The 12,756-nt window shown below is 30.9% G+C and overlaps 1 protein-coding gene across 2 annotated transcripts in view; it reads left to right on the top strand.

The window, feature by feature from the left end:
• Positions 1-12,756, top strand: part of LOC143067311 (bifunctional glutamate/proline--tRNA ligase-like) — a 56,166-nt gene that overhangs the window by 3,929 nt on the left and 39,481 nt on the right. For both annotated transcript variants that reach the window (XM_076240462.1, XM_076240461.1), the window contains exons 4-17: positions 1,631-1,787; positions 2,625-2,791; positions 3,250-3,335; positions 4,057-4,183; positions 4,855-5,047; positions 5,737-5,908; positions 6,180-6,304; positions 6,804-6,912; positions 7,583-7,667; positions 9,153-9,212; positions 10,039-10,149; positions 10,750-10,886; positions 11,077-11,128; positions 12,477-12,629. In XM_076240462.1, the coding sequence (XP_076096577.1) occupies positions 1,631-1,787; positions 2,625-2,791; positions 3,250-3,335; positions 4,057-4,183; positions 4,855-5,047; positions 5,737-5,908; positions 6,180-6,304; positions 6,804-6,912; positions 7,583-7,667; positions 9,153-9,212; positions 10,039-10,149; positions 10,750-10,886; positions 11,077-11,128; positions 12,477-12,629 (1,734 nt within the window). The remainder of the gene's footprint in view (positions 1-1,630; positions 1,788-2,624; positions 2,792-3,249; positions 3,336-4,056; positions 4,184-4,854; positions 5,048-5,736; positions 5,909-6,179; positions 6,305-6,803; positions 6,913-7,582; positions 7,668-9,152; positions 9,213-10,038; positions 10,150-10,749; positions 10,887-11,076; positions 11,129-12,476; positions 12,630-12,756) is intronic.

Raw genomic sequence — 12,756 nt, 5'->3', positions numbered from 1 at the left:
ATAAGCATTATTCTTGGTTTTCGCACAATAACATTAGTTTAAGTAAATAGAAATCAATGAAATTTAAACACAATGTTAATGACTACAAAAGGAAGGTCGGTATTGATTTTGGGAGTTTAGGTCCCAACAGTTTAGGAATTAGGGGCCAAAAAGGGACCCAAATAAGCATTTTTCTTGGTTTTCGCACCATAACGTTAGTATAAGTAAATAGAAATCTATGAAATTTAAACACAAGGTTTATGACCATAAAAGAAAGGTTGGGTTTGATTTTGGGAGTTTTGGTCCCAACATAATAAGGGGCCCAAAGGGTCCAAAATTAAACTTTTGTTTGATTTCATCAAAATTGAATAATTGGGGTTCTTTGATATGCTGAATCTAACTGTCATGACTGTATGTAGATTCTTAACTTTTGGTCCCGTTTTCAGATTGGTCTACATTAAGGTCCAAAGGGTCCAAAATTAAACTTAGTTTGATTTTGACAAAAAATGAATCAGTTAGGTTCTTTGATATGCTGAATCTAAAAATGTACTTAGATTCTTGATTATTGGCCCAGTTTTCAAGTTGGTCCAAATCGGGGTCCAAAATTAAACTTTGTTTGATTTCATCAAAAATTGAATAAATGGGGTTCTTTGATATACCAAATCTAACTGTGTATGTAGATTCTTCATTTTTGGTCCTGTTTTCAAATTGGTCTACACTAAAGTCCAAAGGGTCCAAAATTAAACTTAGTCTGATTTTAACAAAAATTGAAATCTTGAAGTTCTTTGATATGCTGAATCCAAAAATGTACTTAGATTTTTTATTATGGGCCCAGTTTTCAAGTTGGTCCAAATCAGGATCTAAAATTATTATATTAAGTATTGTGCAATAGCAAGTCTTTTCAATTGCACAGTATTGCGCAATGGCAAGAAATATCTAATTGCACAATATTGTGAAATATCAAATTTTTTTTTAATTAGAGTTATCTTTCTTTGTCCAGAATAGTAAGCAAGAAATATCTAATTGCAAAATATTGTGCAATAGCAAGATTTTTTTTTAATTGGAGTTATCTTTCTTTGTCCAGAATCAACTTAAAATCTTTGTTATATACAATATACAATGTATATTCACTTTTTACTACCAACTGATAAATTAAAATAATCTTTACCATTCAGTGATAACAAGCAGTTTTTTTACATCTTAATATTTTATGATGTATTTAAATGAGTAGTTATTGTTGCAAACTCCATTAGAAATTTTAATTGAGATTAGTTTTGGAATAAGGGAAAGGGGGATGTGATTAAAAAAATTGGGTTCAATTTTTCTCATTTGAAATTTCATAAATAAAAAAGAAAATTTCTTCAAACATTTTTTTGAGAGGATTAATATTCAACAGCATAGTGAATTGCTCTAAGAGAAACAAAAATTTTAAGTTCATTAGAACACATTCATTCTGTGTCAGAAACCTATGCTGTGTCAACTATTTATTATTTTTTGTAATGACTAATGTGAATCAGAATGAATCCTTAAACTGACTATGGAAAATTTGACTGTATCAAAAGGCAAACATTTCTAAAATGTTTGACAAGGTACCAAGTGTCTTGAATCATGTGGTTCCATTAGCAATTATATCCTATTGTTATATTTGTAGGTTGACCATTGGTTGCTATTTGCTCAAGGGAGACTATCATGTGCTAATGATTTTACTTCAGCAGTTGTCTACCTTGATACAGTGTTAGGACCAATCACCTACCTGGTTGGTCATAGTGTAACCATTGCTGATTTTGCAGTTTGGGAATGTTTACATAGTATGTTAAAGTTAATTGTTTTATGTGGACTTAACTTTGATATAATTTAAATATAATTGAAATTGCCATCTTGGTTTGTATTGTAACTGGTGAGAATGTTTCTTATAAGTTATAAGAAAATCACATTGTCTCCTCCAGGACCTCTGTGCTTTAACTGACTGAGCTAAAGATGTACTACCCTAACTCAATCACTAACAGTTGGCTTAGTCTATTACCCAAAAGGAAGCAGTCCTGTCACTCCCCCACCTCAAGAGTCATCATACAATTATAACTCTCACAGCACATATCATATAGTTGCTACAACAGACATGACAAAATGTGAAACAATTGGAAGGAGAAAATCATCAGCCTCATTTATGACAAAACAATAAAAGAAAAACAAATAAAACAGAAAGCCGGCAAGGATAACCACTGGCACTGAATATTTGGTTTCTGACTTTAAGACAGAGACAAAAAGAATGTGGGGTTGTTAAAACATATTTGTGAACACTACTTTTCAAAATAAAAACAGAGTGTGAAAATCAGGTAGAAATGGCTTGATTTATCAGGTTGGTAGCAAGCAGCAAAAACAATGCAAAGTAAAAAGACCACAAAGTTTCAATCTAAAAGAACTCACAGTAACTGAAATTGAAAGCTGGTAAAAACTAATAGACCAAATATACTGTCCAAGACTTAAGCTTATCAGGTTCTATCTATCTTTGACTATGCCTTGCCCATTGATCATTGCACAAATCTAGATAAACAGATTTCCATTGTTTTCATATCTAGATATCATTTCATGATTATTGCATCATCATCTTGTTTTGTCTGATAACAAATATTTATATAAATGTTTAGGTAATAGTGCATGGCAGAAGTTGTATACCAGTGGAGAAGCACCAGTTAATGTCAAGAGATATTATAAATATTTATGTGAACAACCTGTCTTCTCGTCCATCATGAAAAAGACCCCTAAGGTTGAAGTCAAAGGAGGAGGCGGAAAAGATAAAAAGACAGAGTCTTCAGTAAGTATATATACTAAAAATATTTATTTTCATAAAATATAAGGCAATTAATTTACATTTATTTGTTTGAAACTTTTGATTTCTGCTACTTTTAAATGATGATGAAAGTGAACTGATAGATTAATGGACTGAGGAACAAAGTATAATTATGAAATTTACTGAACATGTCATGTTTGTTTTTATGTCTTCAGGTAGAAAAATCCAATTTTCAAAATGTTAAAATACTGTGTGCTGAGGTTGTTTGCCAACAGTTTCCCATAAACTGTTCAATCAATACTTTTCAGATTTTGATATATTGTTATTGATGACTTAATGGAGGCCAAGTTTGATATTGCTGATTTTTATGATTACTGCTCAGGAGTTATGGTCCTTTTTATATAAGAAAATGGCAATTTATGTCAACTACAAATATTTTTCCAAAGATAACTTTAACATTGTATACCTTTTGATGTTTTTAGGTTAAGAAAGATGAAGGAAAGTTTGTTGACCTCCCAGGAGCAGAAATGGGAAAAGTTGTGGTTAGATTTCCTCCAGAGGCAAGTGGGTAAGTGGAGATTATATAATTATGGTGTACTGACATTAGAGGTCTCTATTTTTGTAAGTGGATGTTATTGTTAACTTAATTCAATTTAGACATACATTTTATATACCAATGAAAATTTCATGATTATGAAACATTGAATAATGTTGAGTATTTAAGCATGCCACAAGAATTTTACCAAACAGCTAGAAATTAAATTTCAACATTTATGTGTTGAACCCATTTGGTGAAATGTTATTTTATGACATCTTAAAGCAGCATTAGTTCATTATTACTATTGGTAGATGTGAAATGTTTTAGATATCTAGACATTGGACATGGTAAAGCAGCATTAATTAATTATTACTATCGGGAGATGTTTAAAGGCAAATACATATTGAGGTTTGATGACACAAACCCTGAAAGATATGTTGCTGAATTTCAGAAGGTAAATAAATATGTATGAAATTGATCATCGTTTCCTTTGAACATATCCTGATAGTGACATATATAAACGAGGCTGCTCATTAAAATATGTATGTCTGGGTTTATCCATCTTCTTGAATCTATAAGGCTGGGCAAAGGAATTAGATCAGTAGCTGAAATATGTATATATTCATAATTGTATGTTGATGTATATTAATTCTTTAATGGAAGAAACAAAAAGAGTTTTTTTTTTCTTTTGAGATGTGAAATATCAAACAAAGTTTATGTTTTCTTCACATTTGATTATCTTACTTTTTAGATTTTTACATGTTGGACATGCTAAGGCAGCCCTTTTGAATTATTACTACAGAGAAATGTTCAAAGGAACGTTGATTATGAGATTTGATGATACAAATCCAGCTAAAGAATCATCAGAGTTTGAGCAGGTATAATCTAGAAATTATATGCCCTTTATAGTGTATGATATGTTTAATTGATGCAGTTAAAGTACATGTATTCCTGTAAATGTATAGGGAAAGTGTGAATCAATTGCTTTGAATAATTGGTGTGTGCTTGTATTTTTCCAAAAACATATTTTGAAGAATTGTAAAGAATATTTTGTTACCGGTAAATGAATAGGTGACTCGGTTTTATTCAATCTCCCCTCTTGACACATGCAAGCTTACACTCATTCAGTAAAGGCACAGCTTTTAAAGATAGTTTGTATTGTTTGAAATAGACTCTTTCATGATCATTTTCAAATAAGAGAAGTCAAGGAGACTGTTACTCTTTACCTGCAGTCAGTCCTTGAGGATTAGGAAACAGAAAACTTAAAAAATACATACAAAGTAATAGAACATTAACATACAATCTAAGCTATAACATACCCTGTTTTCCAAAGTATACCATAACATAATTTACTGCTTACCTCACAGTGTTAACTTACAGTACATATTGCTTTGATATCATAACATTTGAAATTTTGTTAAAAGATTTTTACATGCAAACAAAACAAAACAGAACAAAATATCATTTTTTACTTAAAAAAAAGAAGTTAAGGTATTAATGAAATGATATAAACTATTGAAATTAAATTTGATTTCTTAATTGATTTTAGGTAATATTGGAAGATGTGGCTATGTTGGGTATTAAGTATGACAAGTTCAGTCACACGTCAGATCATTTTGACTTGATGCTGGACTTGTGTACCAAGATGATTAAAGAAGGAAAAGCGTACGTGGACAATACTGAACCTGAGCAGATGAAAAAAGAACGAGAGGAAAGGGTAGAAAATGATAACAGGAAAAACAGTATGTATTATATAAGTAGAGAATAGAAAAGAATTGAATAAAAAGATGGAAATTGCATCTGAGGCCCCTCATGGGGGGGTCCTAGTAATCACATAATCACCATTTTTTTGCCAATATAATCACATAATCATTAAATATTTGCTTATCTTTAGTAATCAAATAATCATAAACTAAAAATACAGTCCTAGGTAATCAAATAATCATGAAATATTTGGCTTAATAATCAAATAATCATTAAAAAAACGGCCAAGTAATCACATAATCAAAAACCACATGAGGGCCCTCGCATCTTAAAATGAAACAGCAATCAAACCACACAAAAAATCCAAAAGTCAAAAAGGTTGGTATATGTGTGAATTCCATTTCTGATTGGAAAAGAGATTTATGGTTTATATTTGTTATCATTTGGTTATGTTTGAATGATATGAATCAACTGTGTTTTTAAAAAAAAAGTTATAAGATTGTTGTCTACTTTTGTAAATGGTGAAATAAAAAAAATATTGTAAGATTCTATTCAAAATTGAACATTGATAATGTTTTTTTGAATACAATTTCATGATAGGCCTGTATAACTTAAAGTAACTAGAAAAAAAATGTTTTTGGTTTGAGATGGTTGTAGTAGAAGTTATGTTTTGCAAGATATTTATTTGATGAATAGAGTATTTAATTGATGTCCTTTTGTTTTAAAGGTGTTGAGAAGAATTTAAAAATGTGGGAGGAGATGAAGAAAGGAAGTGATTCTGGACTAAAATGCTGTGTCCGGGCCAAGCTAGACATGCAGTCAGACAATGGCTGTTTGAGGGACCCAACAATGTATAGGTGTAAAAATGAGACCCATGTGAAAACTGGAAACAAATACAAGTAAGAAATGTGTAATACTATATCAGGGCCTCTTAAACTTGGGAGTCAGACAATGACCATTTTAAGGGATGATACAATGTTATAATGAAACAAATATGATAGTGTATTTTAAGAATAATGCCAATTGCAAGAAGTAAAAAATCTGCAGAAATAGAAATGCACATTTATTATCAATTCTGGAAAAAAATTGACCTATGAATATATAAAGTTATTCTATAATATTTTGTGTTTGTATATTACTAAAGACTCAATTTTGATAATTGTTTTACAGAGCGTATCCAACATATGATTTTGCCTGTCCAATCGTAGATAGTGTAGAAGGTGTGACACATGCTCTGAGAACCACAGAGTACCATGACAGAGATGATCAGTACTTCTGGTTTATAGAGGCACTGAGTAAGTCATTTTACTCCGTAATAATTTTTTTCATTAAAACTAACTTTTGAAGTGTAAAGTTGAGAGTTAGGACTATGTCACTTGTCAGACATATATATATTGCAAATTCACTCAAGGGTCGCTTTTTGTTCTAGAGTTATGATCTTTATAACTTGGAATATTGCCAATTTGTTTTTGTTTCAGCACTCAGACCTAAATGATTTCTTATCCAAATTTTATGAAACTAATCCACAAGTGAAAGAACAAAAACTAGCAGACAGTCAATTTTTGACAATGAGTCGCATACTTTTCTAGAGTTGCATTTTGTATGCTCCATTTTAAGTTGAAAAATTTGAAAGCTTGAGTATTGACATTCGTGTCCTCAAACACATTCTTCTTTACTTTTCTTTTTATTCTTGGTTAAAGTGGATGAACGTGTGAAGACATTTAGGCATGTGCAATTATAACTCTGTTCATATAGTCTATACTATAATTATAATTTTTCAATTTTGAATTACAGAACTAAGAAAACCCCATATCTATGAGTACAGCAGATTAAATCTTCAGAATACAGTACTGTCTAAGAGAAAACTGACCTGGTTTGTTAATGAGGGAATTGTAGATGGATGGTGAGGCTATTCACTTTTCTAAGCAGTTTATCAGGAGGTTTTTAACAATTTTTGACGGTTGAATAAAATTAAAAAGATATCAAGGGGGCAATTATATCTATAAGTCTGAAGAACACTGTAAACACCAAAGCTAAAGATCAAAATGAAAAGTCATACATCAGACCAAAATAACACTGCAAAGAAAACTACAGTTTCTAACTCAAAGTCAGAAACCTCAGTTAAATGTCTTTTCATACCAAATGTCAGAAGAATTTCAGATCAAGTCAGTTGTTTAAGCAGTGTAAGACATGTTTTAGAATCCATTCATTGATAACAGAGTGTCATAAACCACATTTTAATGGTGCAAAAAACAAGCAACAGAAGCCATGATCAAACAAGACAATCTGTCCTTGTTTAAAGCAATAGATTTGGCAAATAAAACAATAATTTGCTGACTTGGATGGAGAGTTGTCTCATTGTCACTCATGCCACATCTTCTTATATCTAAATAAAGATCACATAATAATTTATGAATGAGGTATCCATAAAGAGTGATCATGCCTCATTATAGATATTGTATTTTATCTACTCTATGCTTTCATGTAAATTTGAGCTGTTTGGAATATTATTTCTGAACTGCACATCACAAAACTAATGATTCTTTTTCCCTTACTTTATTGACATTTTACAGGGATGACCCTAGAATGCCAACAGTAAGAGGTGTACTTCGAAGAGGACTGACAGTAGAGGGGTTAAAACAGTTTATCGTAGCTCAGGTTAGTATTGTATACTGTTAGATAAATGGTTTTAGCATAGCTATGCTTGGGTTGTCTGTAAAGCATTCCATAGAACATCAATTTGATTGAAATCATGTTTCATTGTGAGATGAGGAATAAGTTTCTCTAACAGAACATGCAGCTACTATTTCAATGCCATAGAATTGGCAAGTAAAATTAATGATTTACTGCACTCTTTTGGTTTAAGGGTTTTTCTTTCTTAAAAGAAGAATAATATATTGTCAAAGAAAAATTGTAAAGCTGTTTTGAGAAAAATGTTCTACAGTGAAACCTGGGTAAACCGAACCCTGATAAAACCGAATTTCAGTTTAAACCGAACAATTTTCAAAGTCCCACAAAATTTCCCTATCATTTAACGTTAATCTAACCTGAAAAAAACGAACCCTGTCAACACCGAATTCCAAACGCTTTTTGAAGGCTCGTTAGTAAATTTGTATCTAAAAATTACCTGTCAAAATCGATCAATACCAATCAAAACAATAAAATATTATTAATGATTTGCATGATTTAATTAAACAAACACAGGATGGCCCCCCGAGGGTATTTGAGGTTTAATGAACTTGCGAGTTGTTATTACAAACTAATTAGCATATCTGTGTCCATGTATAAAGTGATTTTTTTTGTAAAGAAACGTTAAACTGGTCAGCTACCCCCATTGCCGATAATGACAAGAAAGGAACTTTCCCTAAGATCAATTAAATGCACCTTACTCAAATAATTACGGCCACAAAATCATAACTGCCATTCTGTAGCTAAACTGTTTCATTAAATAATAGTTTTATAGCCTTTCACTGGATTAAGAAGTCGTGCAACACAACAAGGTCAATGGATTTCGATTGCTGGATTCCCTTTAGAGGCCCTTTATATTTGATTCGAATGCTCCAGAAGACTTCCGTTAGCTATTTAGCAAGGATAAAGTCCGAAAATAAACTGGACCCCTACTGTTGTTTCATTGTTATCCTGTGCCGAAGTATCAATCAGCGAGTGATTAGTTTAGTCCGATAACTCGTGTGTACAATGATGTTCCCGATTCAACTACGAAATCGTCATTTGACAGTGACTGTGAATCTGAATTGGTCAGTGAATTAACGGATGAGAAAAAAATTATAAAAAGCAAAATCGCTCCACGTCGGACATCTCCCAACGACAAGCGTGGTTGACGGAGTGGCGTTTGATTTATAAACAAAATGTAGCAAAACGTCTATCTTCATCTTCTTTTATTTTTATATTTACATCTAAATCAACACAAAAATAAACTCGTCTGTTGTCACCTATTATCCCTTGTCAGTAAATGCCAAAATTATTTAGGTGTCGACTTATGTTTACCTCTACAATCCGAACACCTGTGAAAACCGAACAAAACGCAAAGTCCCGTGGGTGTTCGGTTTGGACAGGTTTCACTGTATTATGTTATATAAAAATGAATTTAATTATATAAAGATAAAATGTTATTTTTTGTAACAGGGTTCTTCCAGGTCTGTGGTAATGATGGAATGGGACAAGATATGGTCTGTTAATAAGAAGGTTTGTAAAGAATAAGCATATTTACTGATCAGTACACCATGTATAGATAGATCATATTGTTGTACTTTGACACATATAAAATAGGTACAAACTAGGCTCTGAGCGTTTTTCACCAAGAATTATAAGTGTAAAATTAGAAGTCTTTTAAACTGCTGTACCTATAAATGCAAAGTGTGTTAAATCAGAACAAAAATTCTAAATTTTTTCATCAGAAATTTTCTTTGCTTTCTTAATTTGAGAAAATTATTAACTTGAAAAAATAAACTCAGGTTGCATATCTGATATTTTATCCAAATGTATTAAAAATTCAAATTATGTGTTTTTCATGAAATATGCAAATTTTAAACTGAAATATAAGTATTTTTTCTTTGCATAATTCAAAGTGCATATCATACTGACTATGTGTCAAAATTCCAAGGAAAATCAATGGGAGATCTGTTTTGTATTGTATGCCCTTAACTTGAGCCACTTAAGCTTGTCATATGAATAGGACACTTGTCTATTTTATTTTAACATCTAGGTGTCTTTTCTAGTTTAATTATTTTGCTTGGTTGTGGTATTATTGATACATTACCCACATGTCCTTTAATTATAATCATGCCTACTGAACAAAAAGATCAATGGCAACAACTAGAATGGAAAAATATTAATCATTGTTAAAAATAAAACACCCATCATCTTACTTGATAGTATCCTCGCCTCATGGGTTTTCATGCTATTAAGAATGCATGGTGACGTCAAAATTTCCATTGAAAAAGCATGAATGATATGAATTCAAATGATGTAAGAAAACATATGATCTGACCATAATGTTTGAATCTTGTAGGTAATAGATCCCATTGTACCAAGGTACACGGCTCTGTTGAAAGATGATGTAGTTCCTGTCACAATGAAAGGAGCGATAGAGAGTATGAAACAAGTTCCTAAACATCCAAAGGTAACTTATCTGTTCTTTAATCTACTGAAATTTCATTCCTTCAAAAATGAATAACAGAATTATTATCTAAAACCTTGTCACAATATAGAAGTTTTGTACTGATGCTAGGTTAAGAAATTATCAAATATCCAATCATCTATGTAGAATTGAGGAAACATAACTATTGCCTCAAAATTAAACTAAGTTATATTTTCCAAAAAAGAACAGACATCAAAATCAAGCCCTTTTATTTTGTCTGAATAATTTTTTTTTGGATAAACCTGGATACCTTTCAAAATGATCAATTACTGTCCCAAAACTTCTTTTATTTAATGAGTTTACATAAAATTTGATTGACAATGTTAACCCATCTAATTCACCTAATACATGTTTTTATCAAACAGGGTTTTATTAGTCCCCTACTGAGGAGGTCTAAGGCAATATTAGATTTGCACTCTGTCCGTCTGTCCATCTGTCAGTCCAACAAATCAGATTTCCAGACTTTTTCTTCATGCCTGTTATTCCTGATTTATATCCGAGCTTTGTTTAAATAGTCATGATAACTTTTTAATATCAGTGCAAAAATAATCAATGAATTCTAAATTTGCCTTACGATTTTAGAATGGAGAAATAGGAGACAAGGATACATGGTATAGTCCCCTTATATATATAGAGGGCGCTGATGCTGAGTTAATATCAGAGGGAGAAATGGTCACATTTGTCAACTGGGGAAACATCAATTTCACCAAAATTGTCAAGTAAGTAGTCTTTTAAAACTCTGTCTTTAAATAAATTGTATCAAATTAGTTTATTGTTGCCTTTTATAGTTACTGTTTGGATATCCTTGCTTTCATTCAACTTTTCTAGCGTTTGAAAATTTAAAGTTAAAATGGAAAACAAAAATTAAATCATTTCATTAGCTTTTGTTAAATTTTTATGTCTTTTCAGAGAAAATGGAAAAGTAAAGTCTATGGAGGCTGTTTTGAACTTGGATAATAAGGTTGGTGGTAATGTACTCATGAGTTGAGAAAAAATATACTTACCAAGTATGATATTGGAAAATACACAACCTTAAAGTTATTTTTATTCTTATGGTTTGCTTTCAAAATTGAGTTATTTGAAAAACTCAATTTGGTTGAAATGTAATTTATTAGTCCTGACTTAAAAAAAAAACATTTCGCAGATATTTAATTTTGCGCATAGTAGTCCAGTCAGTCTAGCATAAATTTGACCCTAACATGAAAGTAATTGCAACAGAAGATTTTTAAGTTTTAATCTTTAGCATTATACCCCAAATATACACAGAAAAAAGTCCCATAAAATCTTACTTGAGGAAGACTAAAAAAATCACCAATTAAAATTCCTATGGAGATTTGCATTGAAAAGGGAGATAACTCTTGCAAAAAAGGCAGAAATATATATAAAAATTGATACAAAATTATAACTTAACCGCCTCTGTTCATCAGAATGTATTGATTCTTGGTTTTTTTAGCGGTCTTTAAAGTGTAACAAACAACTCTAAAGGGGTTTTCATATCTTTTATCAAGCTATAATCTAGATTTCGTAATTCATTAGTTGACCATTTATTGAATTTTTCAACATGTCAAGGTAAAGAATCTCAAATTTAATAAAAATAATTTAGCATGTATTATTCTTTTTGTGGTTTAAAGTTTCTTTAGACAAGTAAGATGCTGAAAAAATATAATACCAAATTTTCACATTATTTTTTCAAAATGGTCACAAAGCTTCAAATCTGCAATTTCTTTAATGAAAAATGCACCCAAAAAAAAAATATACACATAACACTTCCGTTTTGTACATTTCATGAGCAGGAGAATATATAATTTAGTCAATTACAAACTTATTACCCCATCAAAGTATCATACATTACATAAATTTCAAGAAAATGAACCAAAAAAAAGACTCATTTTTGCGGAGTTGTCTCCCCTGCCAATGTTAATTTCCATAGGAAATTAAAAATGCTGATTTTGAGTTTTCCTCAAGTTAGATTTTTTGGGACTTTTTCTGTGTATATTTAGGGCTTTATGCTATAGATTAGAACTAAAACATTTTCTGTTGCAATTAGTTTGAGGTTAAATCTTAGTTTGACTGGACTATAGCCCTTTTTAGTGTTGTACACAGTGATACAGTAATTTATTTTTCATGATTTTCTCATTCTCTTTCATTATAATTACATCCAGCTGTGAAAAGGCACAGTTAAAAGTATCATTTTATGTGTAAAATAATTATAAATGGATCTTATCTTAGATGCATGATTATATTCTTTCGAAAGTTTTCCTAATCATTAGTAAGTACTAAGGTTGTAAAATGATATGGTCTTCTTTCAGGACTTTAAGAAGACTCAGAAGATCACATGGTTAGCTGTAACAGACAAGGCTCCATTCATTCCATGTGTTTGTGTCCAGTATGACCACATTATAACTAAACCTATACTTGCCAAAGGGGAGGACTTTAAACAGTATGTCAACAGGAACTCTAAGGTAATTCTTTCAATATCTTTAATGGAATATGGTGTTTATAAATTTCCAAGAGGTTGAGAGTTTATATTTAAAAAAAGACGATTATCTGAAAAATATGAGAGTGATTTCATAAAATGTAAAACTTAAG

Source organism: Mytilus galloprovincialis, chromosome 3, assembly GCF_965363235.1.
Source record: "Mytilus galloprovincialis chromosome 3, xbMytGall1.hap1.1, whole genome shotgun sequence".
NCBI lineage: Eukaryota > Metazoa > Mollusca > Bivalvia > Mytilida > Mytilidae > Mytilus > Mytilus galloprovincialis.
This window is presented reverse-complemented; position numbering and strand designations above follow the sequence as displayed.